The sequence below is a fragment of the Podarcis cretensis genome, assembly GCF_951804945.1.
Source record: "Podarcis cretensis genome assembly, chromosome: 9".
NCBI lineage: Eukaryota > Metazoa > Chordata > Lepidosauria > Squamata > Lacertidae > Podarcis > Podarcis cretensis.
In genome coordinates this window covers 25,654,737-25,666,836 of record NC_137178.1, presented here as the reverse complement: position 1 = coordinate 25,666,836, position 12,100 = coordinate 25,654,737, and the positions used below count along the sequence as shown (strand labels likewise).

The window sequence follows — 12,100 nt, the reverse complement described above, 5'->3', positions numbered from 1 at the left end:
AGGGATGCGGGTTGTGCTGTGGGTTAAACCACAGAGCCTAGGACTTGCCGATCAGAAGGTTGGCGGTTCGAATCCCCGCGACGGGGTGAGCTCCCGTTGCTCAGTCCCTGCTCCTGCCAACCTAGCAGTTTGAAAGCACATCAAAGTGCAAGTAGATAAATAGGTACCACTCCAGCAGGAAGGTAAACTGCGTTTCCGTGCACTGCTCTGCTTCGCCAGAAGCGGCTTAGTCATGCTGGCCACATGACCCGGAAGCTGTACGCCGGCTCCCTCTGCCAATAAAGCGAGATGAGCACCGCAACCCCAGAGTCGGCCACAACTGGGCCTAATGGTCAGGGGTCCCTTTACCTTTACCTTACCAGGCTTTAGATTTCCAATGCCTGTTTCAGAACAACTAAGCTTGGGAATCAATTCATCAACAGTTCCATTTATTTCAACAACATTTAAAGCAGATAAGTTGTACAAACATTTTAGCATATATATGAGTGCTTTCAGCTATTGAACTGTGACATTTAAAATCCACAGTAGTAAAATATCTTTATCAATACGAACCAAAAGATCACAAAAATAGGGAGCAAGCTTTTGAGTTGGGTAGCATTACCTAGTGGCTGGCGTTTGGAAGAGGGGTAAATTACACCAGCATAATCTGCCCTAGGCACAAACTATGCTGGTTTCCTATAGCTTGGATTGCTCTGTAAGTCTCACTGACTTCAAAAGCATTTACTCCCAGAATAGGTAAGTGAGAATAGGATTGCAGCCCAACTTTCCTAAATCTCTTAGTTTTGATTATGTCCTGAACAATAATCTGGAAATATATGTATGTAAATCATAAATATAAATCCTCTCCATTTTTATGCAATCTGTTTTGTAGATTTCACAGAGGCAATATAGATGAAGTAGCTCTATTCAAAATCAATTCCAAGATTGATTTTGCTCCAGTTTTAGAATAACCTTTTGTTCAAGGCACTGGAGCAGCCTTTTGCCATTTAACAGATCCCTATGGCCCCTTCTCTCTCTGCAGTGTGCATGATATATAGAACCAGAATTCCCAGCGTTGGCCTCAGAAAAGTGGTTCAAGCAGTTGCTGGAAGATAAATGGTTCCTTCCATTTCAGCCTGAATGTGCTTGATGAGTACAAGGTAGGGAGATGCCAGCCCTTCGCCTCCTAATCAATGCCATGTGATCAGCTATGTATAGGGTTGATAAATGATAGTCGGGACAAGTACAAAAAGCTTTTCTAATATATTCAGCTCAAAAACTCATATTCATTTCAATAAGGCAGAGATGAAGAACCTGCAATCCAGCCCTAATACTTCATCCAGGATTGTTGATTTGGAGTTGGGGCATGTAATATGTGAATCTCCCATCTTCAAATGCAACCTTCCAACCTCTTTGGAAATCCTTCCAAAGTTGCATTATTTTCCTTTCCAGAAAACTATTTTTCCCTGCATTAAAAATGCTGGCCAACTTCATATAAAGAAAAGTACTTTTGGGTACAGGGTTGCAGGGATAATATTGTCACCTTTGTTATACATGCATGCAAATTAATTTTCATAAAATAGTTCTTTTGAAAGATCACACATTCCAGTTACATAACAAGGTATAGCTGAAAGGTTATTGAATCTGCTTTCATTAACTGGCTGTGTGAGTAGGGATGGGGAACAAAAGGAATTCACATTTAAAGGTGAACCCACCTAATTCACACTTTCTGAAAGAATACAGGAACTGATACACAGCCAGCCTTCAAAAGTCACATTTCTGAGAATTTTCTGATGTAGTTCTCCAGCCAAGTGGTGTCTACAGAAATGTATACATGACTGGGGTAAAGTGTGCCTAGAAATGTATATATTAGCAAATATAATGCACAAAGATGTCATATTAGCAGTAATTTGAAAAAAGGGATATATTAGTCAAAACTGCATACAAAGATGTGGGTAGTGGAAGAAATTCATACAAAAATACTGATGACAACTTTTTTCTTTTCTTTTTGCAAACCGATGTGGAGAACCAAACTGGAAAAGTTGACAGATTCGCCCATCCTTATGTATGAGGATGTGGAGAGAGGATCACTTTTGGCGGTGTTTAGGGCTGGCATTCCACTGAAGAAGCTGAAAGTCATTTTCTGATTTACAAGGCAAAGGTTTTCAGGTAGCTGGAGACTGATTCTAAGAGAGAAGCCTGATTTGTTGATTCTTTTGCCAACATTGGTAGACCACACTTCCATTGCTCAAGCTGGACAAGAAGAAAAAAGAGAACAGTTATTCTTGGTGTAAAAAGCTTCAGGAAAAGGCTAGTGTGCTCATATCCTGCTTATGCGCTTCCCATAGACATCCGATTGGCCACTGTGGGTGACAGAATAGAGGACTAGATGGACCTTCAGTCTGATCCAGTTTTTCTTATGTATCCAACAAGTGTGCAAATGGCTCCAGAAATATACAGGAATGGCAGTTCTGAGAGCCGGTGTGATGCAGTATTGCAGATATTAATATTGTACTACTTGAAACAACTGGATGCATAAAAACTGAATCCTTTTGGATTAAAAATTGTCCAGACCCATAAATATTATTCAAAGCTTTACTAACCAGAACTTTTTCAAAACCATCAATCATGCACCCAGAAAGCCATATAAAGGATATACATGTTCAAGCATAGGTTCTTTTTCTTAGATTATATAAATAACATAATTAGGATCAGAGCAAAGGTCAAAATTCTGTCTCTCCCATAGCTTGCATTAGTCTGCATCCAGCTGCTGGAGAGGCATCTTATCACATCCTTCCCTCTGTGTGCCTGGGAACAAAAAAAGTTTCAAAATGGAGATTTGCAATTGAATACCTTAATCATATGTTTCAAGGTTAAACACTCGCATGACTGCTAGCAGAGAACACCAAATGTTAATTATCAACTCAGCTAGAAGTTCAGAGGGCCCTCTTCTAGCTTAGTATACTCCAACGGAATTCTCCAGTGTTAAACCCTTAGCAACACACAGGCATTCTCCATTTCAGTGTGCAATTATACTTAACATGTAAAGGATGGTGCCAGAAGAGTAGGGCTTTGGGTGAGCTGGAGATGATAGGCAAGGGGGTGGGGTGAGGTGTAAAGAGAGGGGGTTGGACAGATGGGTGGAAGGGGAAAGGAATAGGTGGGGTTGGCAACTAGAGTGAGCTGTGGCAGTTAGCCTCAAGTTCTTTGGTTTTTAATGCAGTCACATGGAAAAGTGAAGAACTGAAGATGAGAAATTGAAAGGAGCTGAAATTGACAGATTCAGCCATCCCTACTTTTAAGGCAGCCATTTCTCAGAAGTCACTTCTCATGTAGTTCCAAGTAAGGATTGTGATGGTACTCAAACTACACAGACAACTGAAGAATCTGACATGAATAGCTTTGCTTATCTTTCCTTTTGGTATACTTTTGAGGTAAAGACATTCCCCAAAGATAAAGAAAATCTACTCACAGGGTTCCGAAAGGCAGAAATAATCAAGATCTTTCATATCACAGTCTGTTCCATCAGTGGGTGTGCCTTCACTGTTGTCATCACATGCAATTACAATGAACTACAAAACAGGCAATGTGTACATGTGAGTTTGTATAGGCACGTAACATTCTTATATGCAAGCTTTATTGAAATGAAGGGGACTCATTCATTTCAATATGGCAGAGATAAGAGCTCTCCAGATGTTGGACTACAATCCCTATCCTCCCTGGCCAAGCTGGCTAGAGATGTTGGAAGTTGGAGTGTGGCAACATATGGACTGCCAGTTATTCAGCCATCTAGCATATGGAGAGTCACAGGTTCTCCATGTTTCCATTTTTTAAAATTATTATTATTATTATTATTATTATTATTATTATTATTATTTCATGGACTTACTTTAGGGCACAGCCACAAAAACTTAAATATGAATACTCTTCTGCTTATATATATATATATATATATATCTTATACATTTTACTGTATACCTGAAGATCTTCCTACTGACCCAATGATGAGGCTAGACTAACAGAATTTGGGTCCTACCAACTGCTGCTAATAATTTCACTATCAAGTAAAGCAACGCAGCAGAGAGAAAATCAACAGTGAAAAACACATCACAGCTGATTAAGTTAGATTTGATTTTATTGACTCAGTCCACTGTTTAGATGTTTAATTAACCCTCATACTCAATGACAATTATATTACTAGCCAAGATTAACTGCGGCAGGAACCACTGCAAAGGGCAGCCTTATTCAGCGATAACAAACAGCTTGACATGAACAAGGTAGTTGCAATTCTAATACATCATTCTGGTTCTAGAAGTTCTAGATGAGATGACAAATTAGGTTTTTCGCCTATTGCCTCAAATAACGCAGGTCGTAAAATAAAACCTTTGGTGCAAAATGCAGCATTAAGGCACCTTTATTCTGTCAGGGTGGTATAAAACTGGCCTCCATGTAAAAGTTAACAAGGAACATGAGGTGATTTCATCAGCTCATTTATCATTCTCTTTGTTTCACTCCTCAGCTGCCAAAATAAATTCAAAGCTGCTTCTGATGCAAAGGCATTTCATCCCTTCCAAACCAAACATCCCTAGGTAGCACGCAGGATCCGTGAGCTGCAATTTGGTACCAACTTGAGCATGCTTCGGACTCCTGGACTTGGGTGGCGAGCAAGCATGCCTAACTGGTTTCAGGATTGCAGGCTTGGTCTCTAAGGAACAAAACCCGTTTACATCTCTGCTGTGAGAATCAGGCATGTCATCACATCGGTATTCCTTAATTTAGAACACATCCCTTCCAACTGTTGTGTGCCGAGCTAACAATAACACTGTCTCCTGCCTGCAACGCACCCAGGCAGCTGTGAACTTAGAAGGATAACATAACAATGAGGTAAGAGGGACTGGGGTTCATAGCTAAGCACTTGATGACCCCAGCAGTTATTTAATATATTTAAGATGTGAATTATTTGATGGATAATCTCAAGTGGATCCCTAATGCCCTTTGATCCTTTCTCCTTCTCTCACCACTCCACGTGTTAATATAGAATTACCAGCGGCTCGTTGCTGGGGAGCTTCGTGTTCCTGCTGTCAGCACTGCTGCTGCTAGTATCTTGTGTTGATTCTATGTATGGCTCCTTCTTGAAAAGCCTCCTGTGTCTACTGAAAAAGAGAAAGGAGCCAAGGAAATAAAACGCCCTCAGGGGAAAGGGATACTGGCCACACAACACAGCTCAAACACTCCATTTGTTTTGGCAGCTGAGCTTTGTTTCATCACTACCAGGAACCAACGTAGTCTAGCATTGCTCTTCAGCTGATGAGTCGGCACTCAATACTGCAGGGGTAGCCAATGGGATGCCCCTCCAGATGTTGGCGGACTACAACTCCCATCAGCCCCAGTTCAGAGATGATGGGAGCTGTAGTGCAGCGGCATCTGTAAGGCACCACAAGCTGGGACACAATTCAACCTACAGTTAGATGCAAAAGTGGTTGCTCTCTGCAGTGGTTGTCCCCCTGCCAGAAGCCTGCCACTAATTTTCTTCCACCTTCAAATGCCATACCCTTCCATATGAATCTCTGGGGAATGGTGTCCATATCCCCAAATGCTGGCCGAATTGTGGGATATAAAATTTGGGAGGCTGGACTCTTGAATTCAGCACACTTTCCCCCATAAAGAACCACCTGAGTGTAGCACCATTTAGCTAGCTATGGATTACACTGACACAGAGGCTCATCCTTCCAAAGCCTACTGAGTTAATTTTTTGAATGTGCATCCTTGAACAGCACCATGACCACACAAGATGGAGCTTTAGCAGGCTTAGTATAAACCATTTTTTTTAGAAATACGTTTTTTTTTAGAAGAAGAAAACAAGCTAGGGCACCCCAATGAGGACTGAACATGCTCACTGCCCACAGAATGCTGGCTAATTATTTTTGGGGAACTTGGAAGCAGGAGTATCTTTAAAGATGGCATGTCTGAACAAGAGTATTCCACATGGCAACCTTTGCTTGCAGTACCCTCCTGTAAATGTTCTGAATAGGTAAATACAGGGAAGTTGACAGGGAGTGCGTGTGTATGTTTGTAGGTCTTGGTCTTTAAAAAGTCTTATCCCAGCAGCTCATTTTTTATTCCTGCAAGCCTCACATTAAGGGGCAAGATGAGTTTATGTTTTATGGATGAAGGGAAGGACTTTTACTGACCTGCTCATGGAACTTAATCGATAGGTCTTAAAATACAGCAGAGTATGAGCAAAAATGAAATAGCAATCCCAATCCAAATATTGGTTTCTGGACTCCAGTTAAAGGGGGATTTAGATCAGTGGTTTCATTTTGATCTAGTTAGGCTACTAATAGCTGTAGTACAAACCCAGCCGAGCATGTAATTGAAAACTTGCTTTCAAGATAAACAGTTATATTGATCAAAACCATTTGGTAAAGGAGGAAAGTAAATCAGGGCAAAACAATGACTTTTTATTTTTGTTTCTAAGTGAGAACAGGTTGCAGAAGGAGAAAGAAGAAATAAGAGTGCATGAATCAAGGCACCCAAATTTATATATACTGTATATATATATTTTCTCAACAATATTTCCAGTGTTGTTAAAATGACATTTTTAGTGCTAGTTCACCAACAAATTTAGGAGCCTCAGTGTCATGTAATGATTCCAAGTATATCACTCAGGTTGTTAGGAAGTGGTGAAAGCAAAGCAATCAGTGATCAGTTTTCGCTACAGAACTCTAAAACCAGGCCGCAGAATCTATGAGGCACGAAAGCAGCACTATGTATGAAAGCAAGACATACGTAGTCTAAAATATTGCATGTACTTTGCATTAGAATAATGCACTGGGTGACTCAGGGCCACTCTGAACTGATGCATTTTTGTGGGTGTATGTCATTGAGGCAATAATAGTGCATTAGTGGTGGACTTTTATTTTTTTTTTTTTTTAAATGATATTTTATTAAGTTTTCTCAAGAATAAAGACCACAAAGATAACAAAAAAAAAAACAACAACATCAGAGACAGAAAAAGAAAAATTACAGTAATCAAAAATCAAAAATTCCACACAGAAAACAAAAAGATAAGAAAAATAAAAATAAAAATCTCTCCTTTCAAATTCTCAACATTCTTAACTTATTTTCCTGACTTCCTCTCACCTCCCTCCTTGTATTCCATTTTAAATTTAATTCAGCAAATTCATAGCCACTTTTAGTGGTGGACTTTTAATGGACCCTCCAGACAGCATTCCACATTATTAGTTGTGCTGTGATACTTCACCAGCCTTATTGCATTATTGCAGCCTATTGCTCACTTAATAGTGGTATCCCTGCCTTGAGGTGTTATTGGTCTACAACTCCCATCATCCTGGGCCTCTGGCTATGCTAGATGGAGCTGGTGGAAGTGGCCACAAACAAATCAGAACCAATGCTTGGTAAAGACTGGATATAACCTAACTTCTGTGTAAGCAAATCAGGGTGAATGCACAATAAAGAGGTTGTCTGGAGGGGCACTGTGGCAGGCTTTGCAGATAGTTTTACCTGTAGCAGTAGACAGCGGCAACTCCAAGGAGGAGGGCCAGGAGCAACATGGCCAAGCAAGCTGCAGTGACCATGTTCTGGTTGTTTCTTTGCATCACTTGCTGCTGCTCCCACCACTCCAAGTCACTGAACTGGCAGCGCTCTCCCAGGTAGCCTTTTGGACAGCTGTCAAACAAGGAGACACAGCAGCCAATAAAGGAGAATACTACAAAGATCACCATCATGGTTTAATTCCACCAAATTCAGCCATTTCAGAAACCTTGGATTAGGGTAATCTAAAGCAGTCGAAATCAATGTGGGCTTTGCTAATGGACCCGGGAGGGTGTTGACTGCAACCAGTTGAGCACTTTTAAAATGAGGTTTTCTTGAAACCACCAGTAAAGGAAATTAAAATGAGCTATTTCCTGCTGAGCAAAGACACCCTCTGGAGCCAATTTTACTCCAAACTATACCGTGCAGAGAAGCCCAACACAAACCATGAACAAATCATAAACACTAAGGGTGCTTGCAGATGGATGCTGATTGTGGAAAGGCGCTCCTCATGCTTACACATTTTTTGCCACAGCAGAATTGGCATTAAAATTAGGGCTGTGCACAGACACACACCCCATCCACCCTGTGGCCCCTGGATTGGACCAAGCCTGCCCCCCACCCTGTGCCAACCTTGGGACCCCTGACCGTTAGGTCCAGTTGTGGACGACTCTGGGGTTATGGCGCTCATCTCACTTTACTGGCTGAGGGAGCCGGCGTACAGCTTCCAGGTCATGTGGCCAGCATGACTAAGCCACTTCTGGCAAACCAGAGCAGCACACGGAAACGCCGTTTACCTTCCCGCCAGAGCGGTACCTATTTATCTACTTGCACTTCGTGCTTTTGAACTGCTAGGTTGGCAGGAGCAGGGACCGAGCAGTGGGAGCTCACCCCGTCTCAGGGATTCGAACCACCAACCTTCTGATTGGCAAGCCCTAGGCTCTGTGGTTTAGACCACAGCGCCACCTGCATCCCTGTAGCTGTTGCCAATGATCCATCTGCAATATCTGAACTACCCATTTGTAATATTAAACTCCCATCTAAAAGCACCCTCACTTCTGTTAAGCTCTGTAAATTCATCATGCTTTCCATCTAGCGGTACCACCACACACATCTGAAGAATTAAGTTAGCTTTACAAGATAGTTTATGTCACTAGGCTAGGAACATATATATGCTGATATCTAAACACTGATCATGCCATCTGCTCTGTAAGAATGGCATAACATGAGCCATATTAATAACTTTGTATCTCAAGCATGCTTCCCAAAGTAAGCCAAAAACGATGTAGTTTTGTCTACTTGAAACATATGGCAGAAGAGTGTGTGTGTGTGCACGCATGTGCGCATTTCCTGCTATGTTTTCTGTGGGACCAAGAGTGTGCATGTGTTGGTGAAGAATGGTAAAACACTGCCACCTAGTGTGAATTTATTTTCAAAAAATTGACTAACATATTTATTATAGCAGAATCTTTCCATTTGATCAGATGCATGAAGTGTCATCCTGAGTTGCAAGCATAGGAGCAGGGGTGAATTGTAAACAGAGAGGTCAGAAGGAAAGGAAATTCAGAAATTACTGGAAGTGAATTAAGTTCTTAACCATTGTTGGTGATATCACACATCTTGACATTGTTAAGATGATTAACTTGGAGGGGGTTCTCATGGAGAATGTACATATAATCATTTCATGAAGAGGGAATTGTGTGCCTCTCTTGGTCAATATCTCTGCTGAATTCTGTACATGAAAAAAGAGGTAAAAGCAGACCTCCCTTCTTCCTGCTGCTTGGCTGATCACAATTTCCTCTTCACAGAAGAATTATGTGCTTATTCTCCATGCGGTTTGGTGAATGTGCCCAATGGCTGATTGTTATGAGCTCAAATTATGGTCCCCTATGCCTCTGCTAAACACTAGTATATTATTAACATGTTCAGCAACACTGTTTAACCTAGATGTTATTCCACTGAGCCCCAACCAAAATATTAGATGTCATGGATGAAAGAATTCCCACTGCAACAAGTAGAAAACCCACAGCAGGGCCGGCCCTGCCATTAGGCAGAGTGAGAGGCCTCAGGTAGCCAATTTGGAATGTCATGAAAGGGCAGCAAATTGTTAGTTATTTAATGTGTTATTATGGTTGTATTTTTACTGCCATGGAGAAAGAGAGGTGCTTGTGCAATTTTCAGAGTAACTCGACTGGCCTATGATACTTGCAGGGTGGGGGCAACAAAGTGTCTTGGGCTGCCCTTGCAGCACTAGAGTTCTCCACTTACTTGCATGCAAAAGCTTGGAGATCAAAAAAATAAACACAAACTCCCTCATGGAGACAGTAAGATGGAGGGCAGCCAGCAGAACTTTCTTGCTCAGATACGGTAGACTCATCACATGTTGCAGTGGTAGGAGACATAGCAGGTTCTGAAACACAGTATTCCACAATTGTTTTTGTTTTGTTTTTTTAAGAAAAAAAGAGAGAACTGGTTTGGACAAGCTGGTGATTTACACTATAATGCAGGGCAGTTGCGATGTCACGGAAGAGAAGTTCTAAGGACCAGTAAATAGACCTAGAGAGCTTTCAAGATAAAAGAAAGATAGAAATGTGAGAAATAAAAACATTTTTTTTCATTATCTCATACTACTATATGCAAAATGGATTCTTGAATTGTTTTCATTGTTTATTTTAATTATATTTCAAAGTCTTCTAAGATGACAATGTGATATATTGTGGTGTAGCTTGTCATTTCTTCTGTGAGTAGTCACGCAGAAAGGCAGCACACATGCTACAAATGAAATGAGAACAAAATACTGAGAAACTGGGAGAATAAAAGCGGTATACAGCATAGTGATAGAATAATGTCAGACCTAGTTGTGGGGATCAGTGAGTCTGGCCTTAATTGTGAACATGGATTTAAATGTATTCAGACTGTAAATGTCAGCACTCTGAATCTCATGACTATTAAACCAACATAAAATTATTTGCTGAGTATTATGACTGACTCAATACTTTGCTTTCATTTATATGCATGTGTCAGGGGTTCAGGAGCAGAGGCACAGGGAAGAGAGGAGATGGAGAGCGAAGGGGAAGAATCCGAGGGGAGCGTAGGAGAAGAGGACAGTGGACCGAGGGATTCCATGAGCCTCTCCAGCGAATCAGAAGATTCACAGAAGGGGGCGCCAGTGGCCAGGGGTAGGGGGTTCCCAAGGGGAACGCCCCAGGAGCAAGGGGGCAGCAGGGACTCCCAGAGCAGTAGTTGGAATTCAGGACCAGCTTCCCCACCAGAGCAGAGTGGGGGGGAAGAGTCCCAAGGATCGGGGCCAGTGCATTCCCCACCAGGGAGAGAAGATAAGGCAGGGCTGACCACACCTCCATCGGAGAGTCAGACAACGGAGAGGAGGTCAGATCCGGCCAGTATCCCGGAAGAGGGAAGCAGTGACAGAAGTAGTGTAACGGTCAGGAGGAAGGTCACTGGGTTGGCGCGAGAGGCAAGTTCAAATGTACAGGAGCGCGGGACAGCAGAGAATGAGGATTGGGAACCGGGTCCTAAAGCCCGCCGGAGGGAGGGGGAGGAGCTAAGCGACTCAGCGTCGGAAGAGTCCAGAAAGGGCAATGCCCCAGCGGGCAGGAGGACCCAGAGGAGGAGAGAGCAGCGTAAAAGGTGGAGCAGGGCTAGGATCTTAAACTGGTGTCATAGGGGAGGAGACTCAGACGGTACTTCGCCGGTCTAGGGTGTAAGACGTAGAGCTGCGCGCTGCGGCTTTGAAATGGAAACCGAACCTCAATAAAGACTTTTGTACATAACGACAGCCTAGCGTTGGTCCTCTGTGAGCTGGGACCTAGAGGCAGCTCTGACAGCATGTTAATGGTTTCCAATAAATCTCTGTTGAGTCATTCCTCACCCCCATTCCCCTTCCATTAGATCTGCCTAACAAAAGGAGAAGAAAACATCCAGTTGACAAGGTGGCAACTGAAGGCTTTACATATAGATGAAGTGTTGAGGCTGCACATCATGAAGAACAGGAAGTGCTCAAAAGGAGAGCATCATCGGAGCTCAGAAGTTTAGCTTTGGCACAGAAGGCCCTAAAGGCTAGTTTATATAGGAATTACAAACACACTGATGCATTTTTAAATTTATTTTTTACATCATAATATTTGGATGTGTGTTGCAAGGAAAATCTATCTTCTAATTAGTGGGGGAGCCCTAACACACAAGCTTAGAGGTTGAAAATCAAGGCTTGTGGCAGAGCTGCCTGGTGGTACAGGCTAGAGCAGGGGTTGTCAGCCTGGTCCCTACCACCCACTAGTAGGTGATTCAGGTTTCTAGGTGGGCGGTAGAGGGTTCTACAGCACAAGCTGAATCCTCCTTCCATCGAGCACTGGTGGGCAGTAAGGAAATTTTACCATCAAGAAAGATGCATTAGTGGGCGGTAGGTATAAAAAGGTTGACTATCCCTGGGCTAGACTGTACCACAAAAGGGGAATACTTAGAATGCAAAATCAACAGGTAAAGTTGCATCACTACAACCCCAAGAAAAATAGCTCATGTTCAATTTGGGCTGTCATTCAGAAGCCTGCCA

At 42.4% G+C, this 12,100-nt stretch overlaps 1 protein-coding gene across 2 annotated transcripts in view; it reads right to left on the bottom strand.

Annotated features, from left to right (window-relative positions):
• Window positions 1-407: 407 nt before the first annotated feature.
• Window positions 408-12,100, bottom strand: part of EGF (epidermal growth factor) — a 44,658-nt gene continuing 32,965 nt past the window's right edge. Inside the window, exons 18-22 of one of the 2 annotated variants that reach the window (XM_079990133.1) lie at window positions 9,802-9,943; window positions 7,504-7,668; window positions 5,024-5,129; window positions 3,452-3,551; window positions 408-2,232 (exon numbers count right to left, since the gene is read on the bottom strand). In XM_079990133.1, coding sequence (XP_079846259.1) covers window positions 2,228-2,232; window positions 3,452-3,551; window positions 5,024-5,129; window positions 7,504-7,668; window positions 9,802-9,943 — 518 coding nt within the window. In that variant the 3' untranslated portion in view covers window positions 408-2,227. Of the gene's footprint in view, window positions 2,233-3,451; window positions 3,552-5,023; window positions 5,133-7,503; window positions 7,669-9,801; window positions 9,944-12,100 lie in introns of both variants that reach the window. The other variant, XM_079990132.1, reaches the window with a different exon arrangement.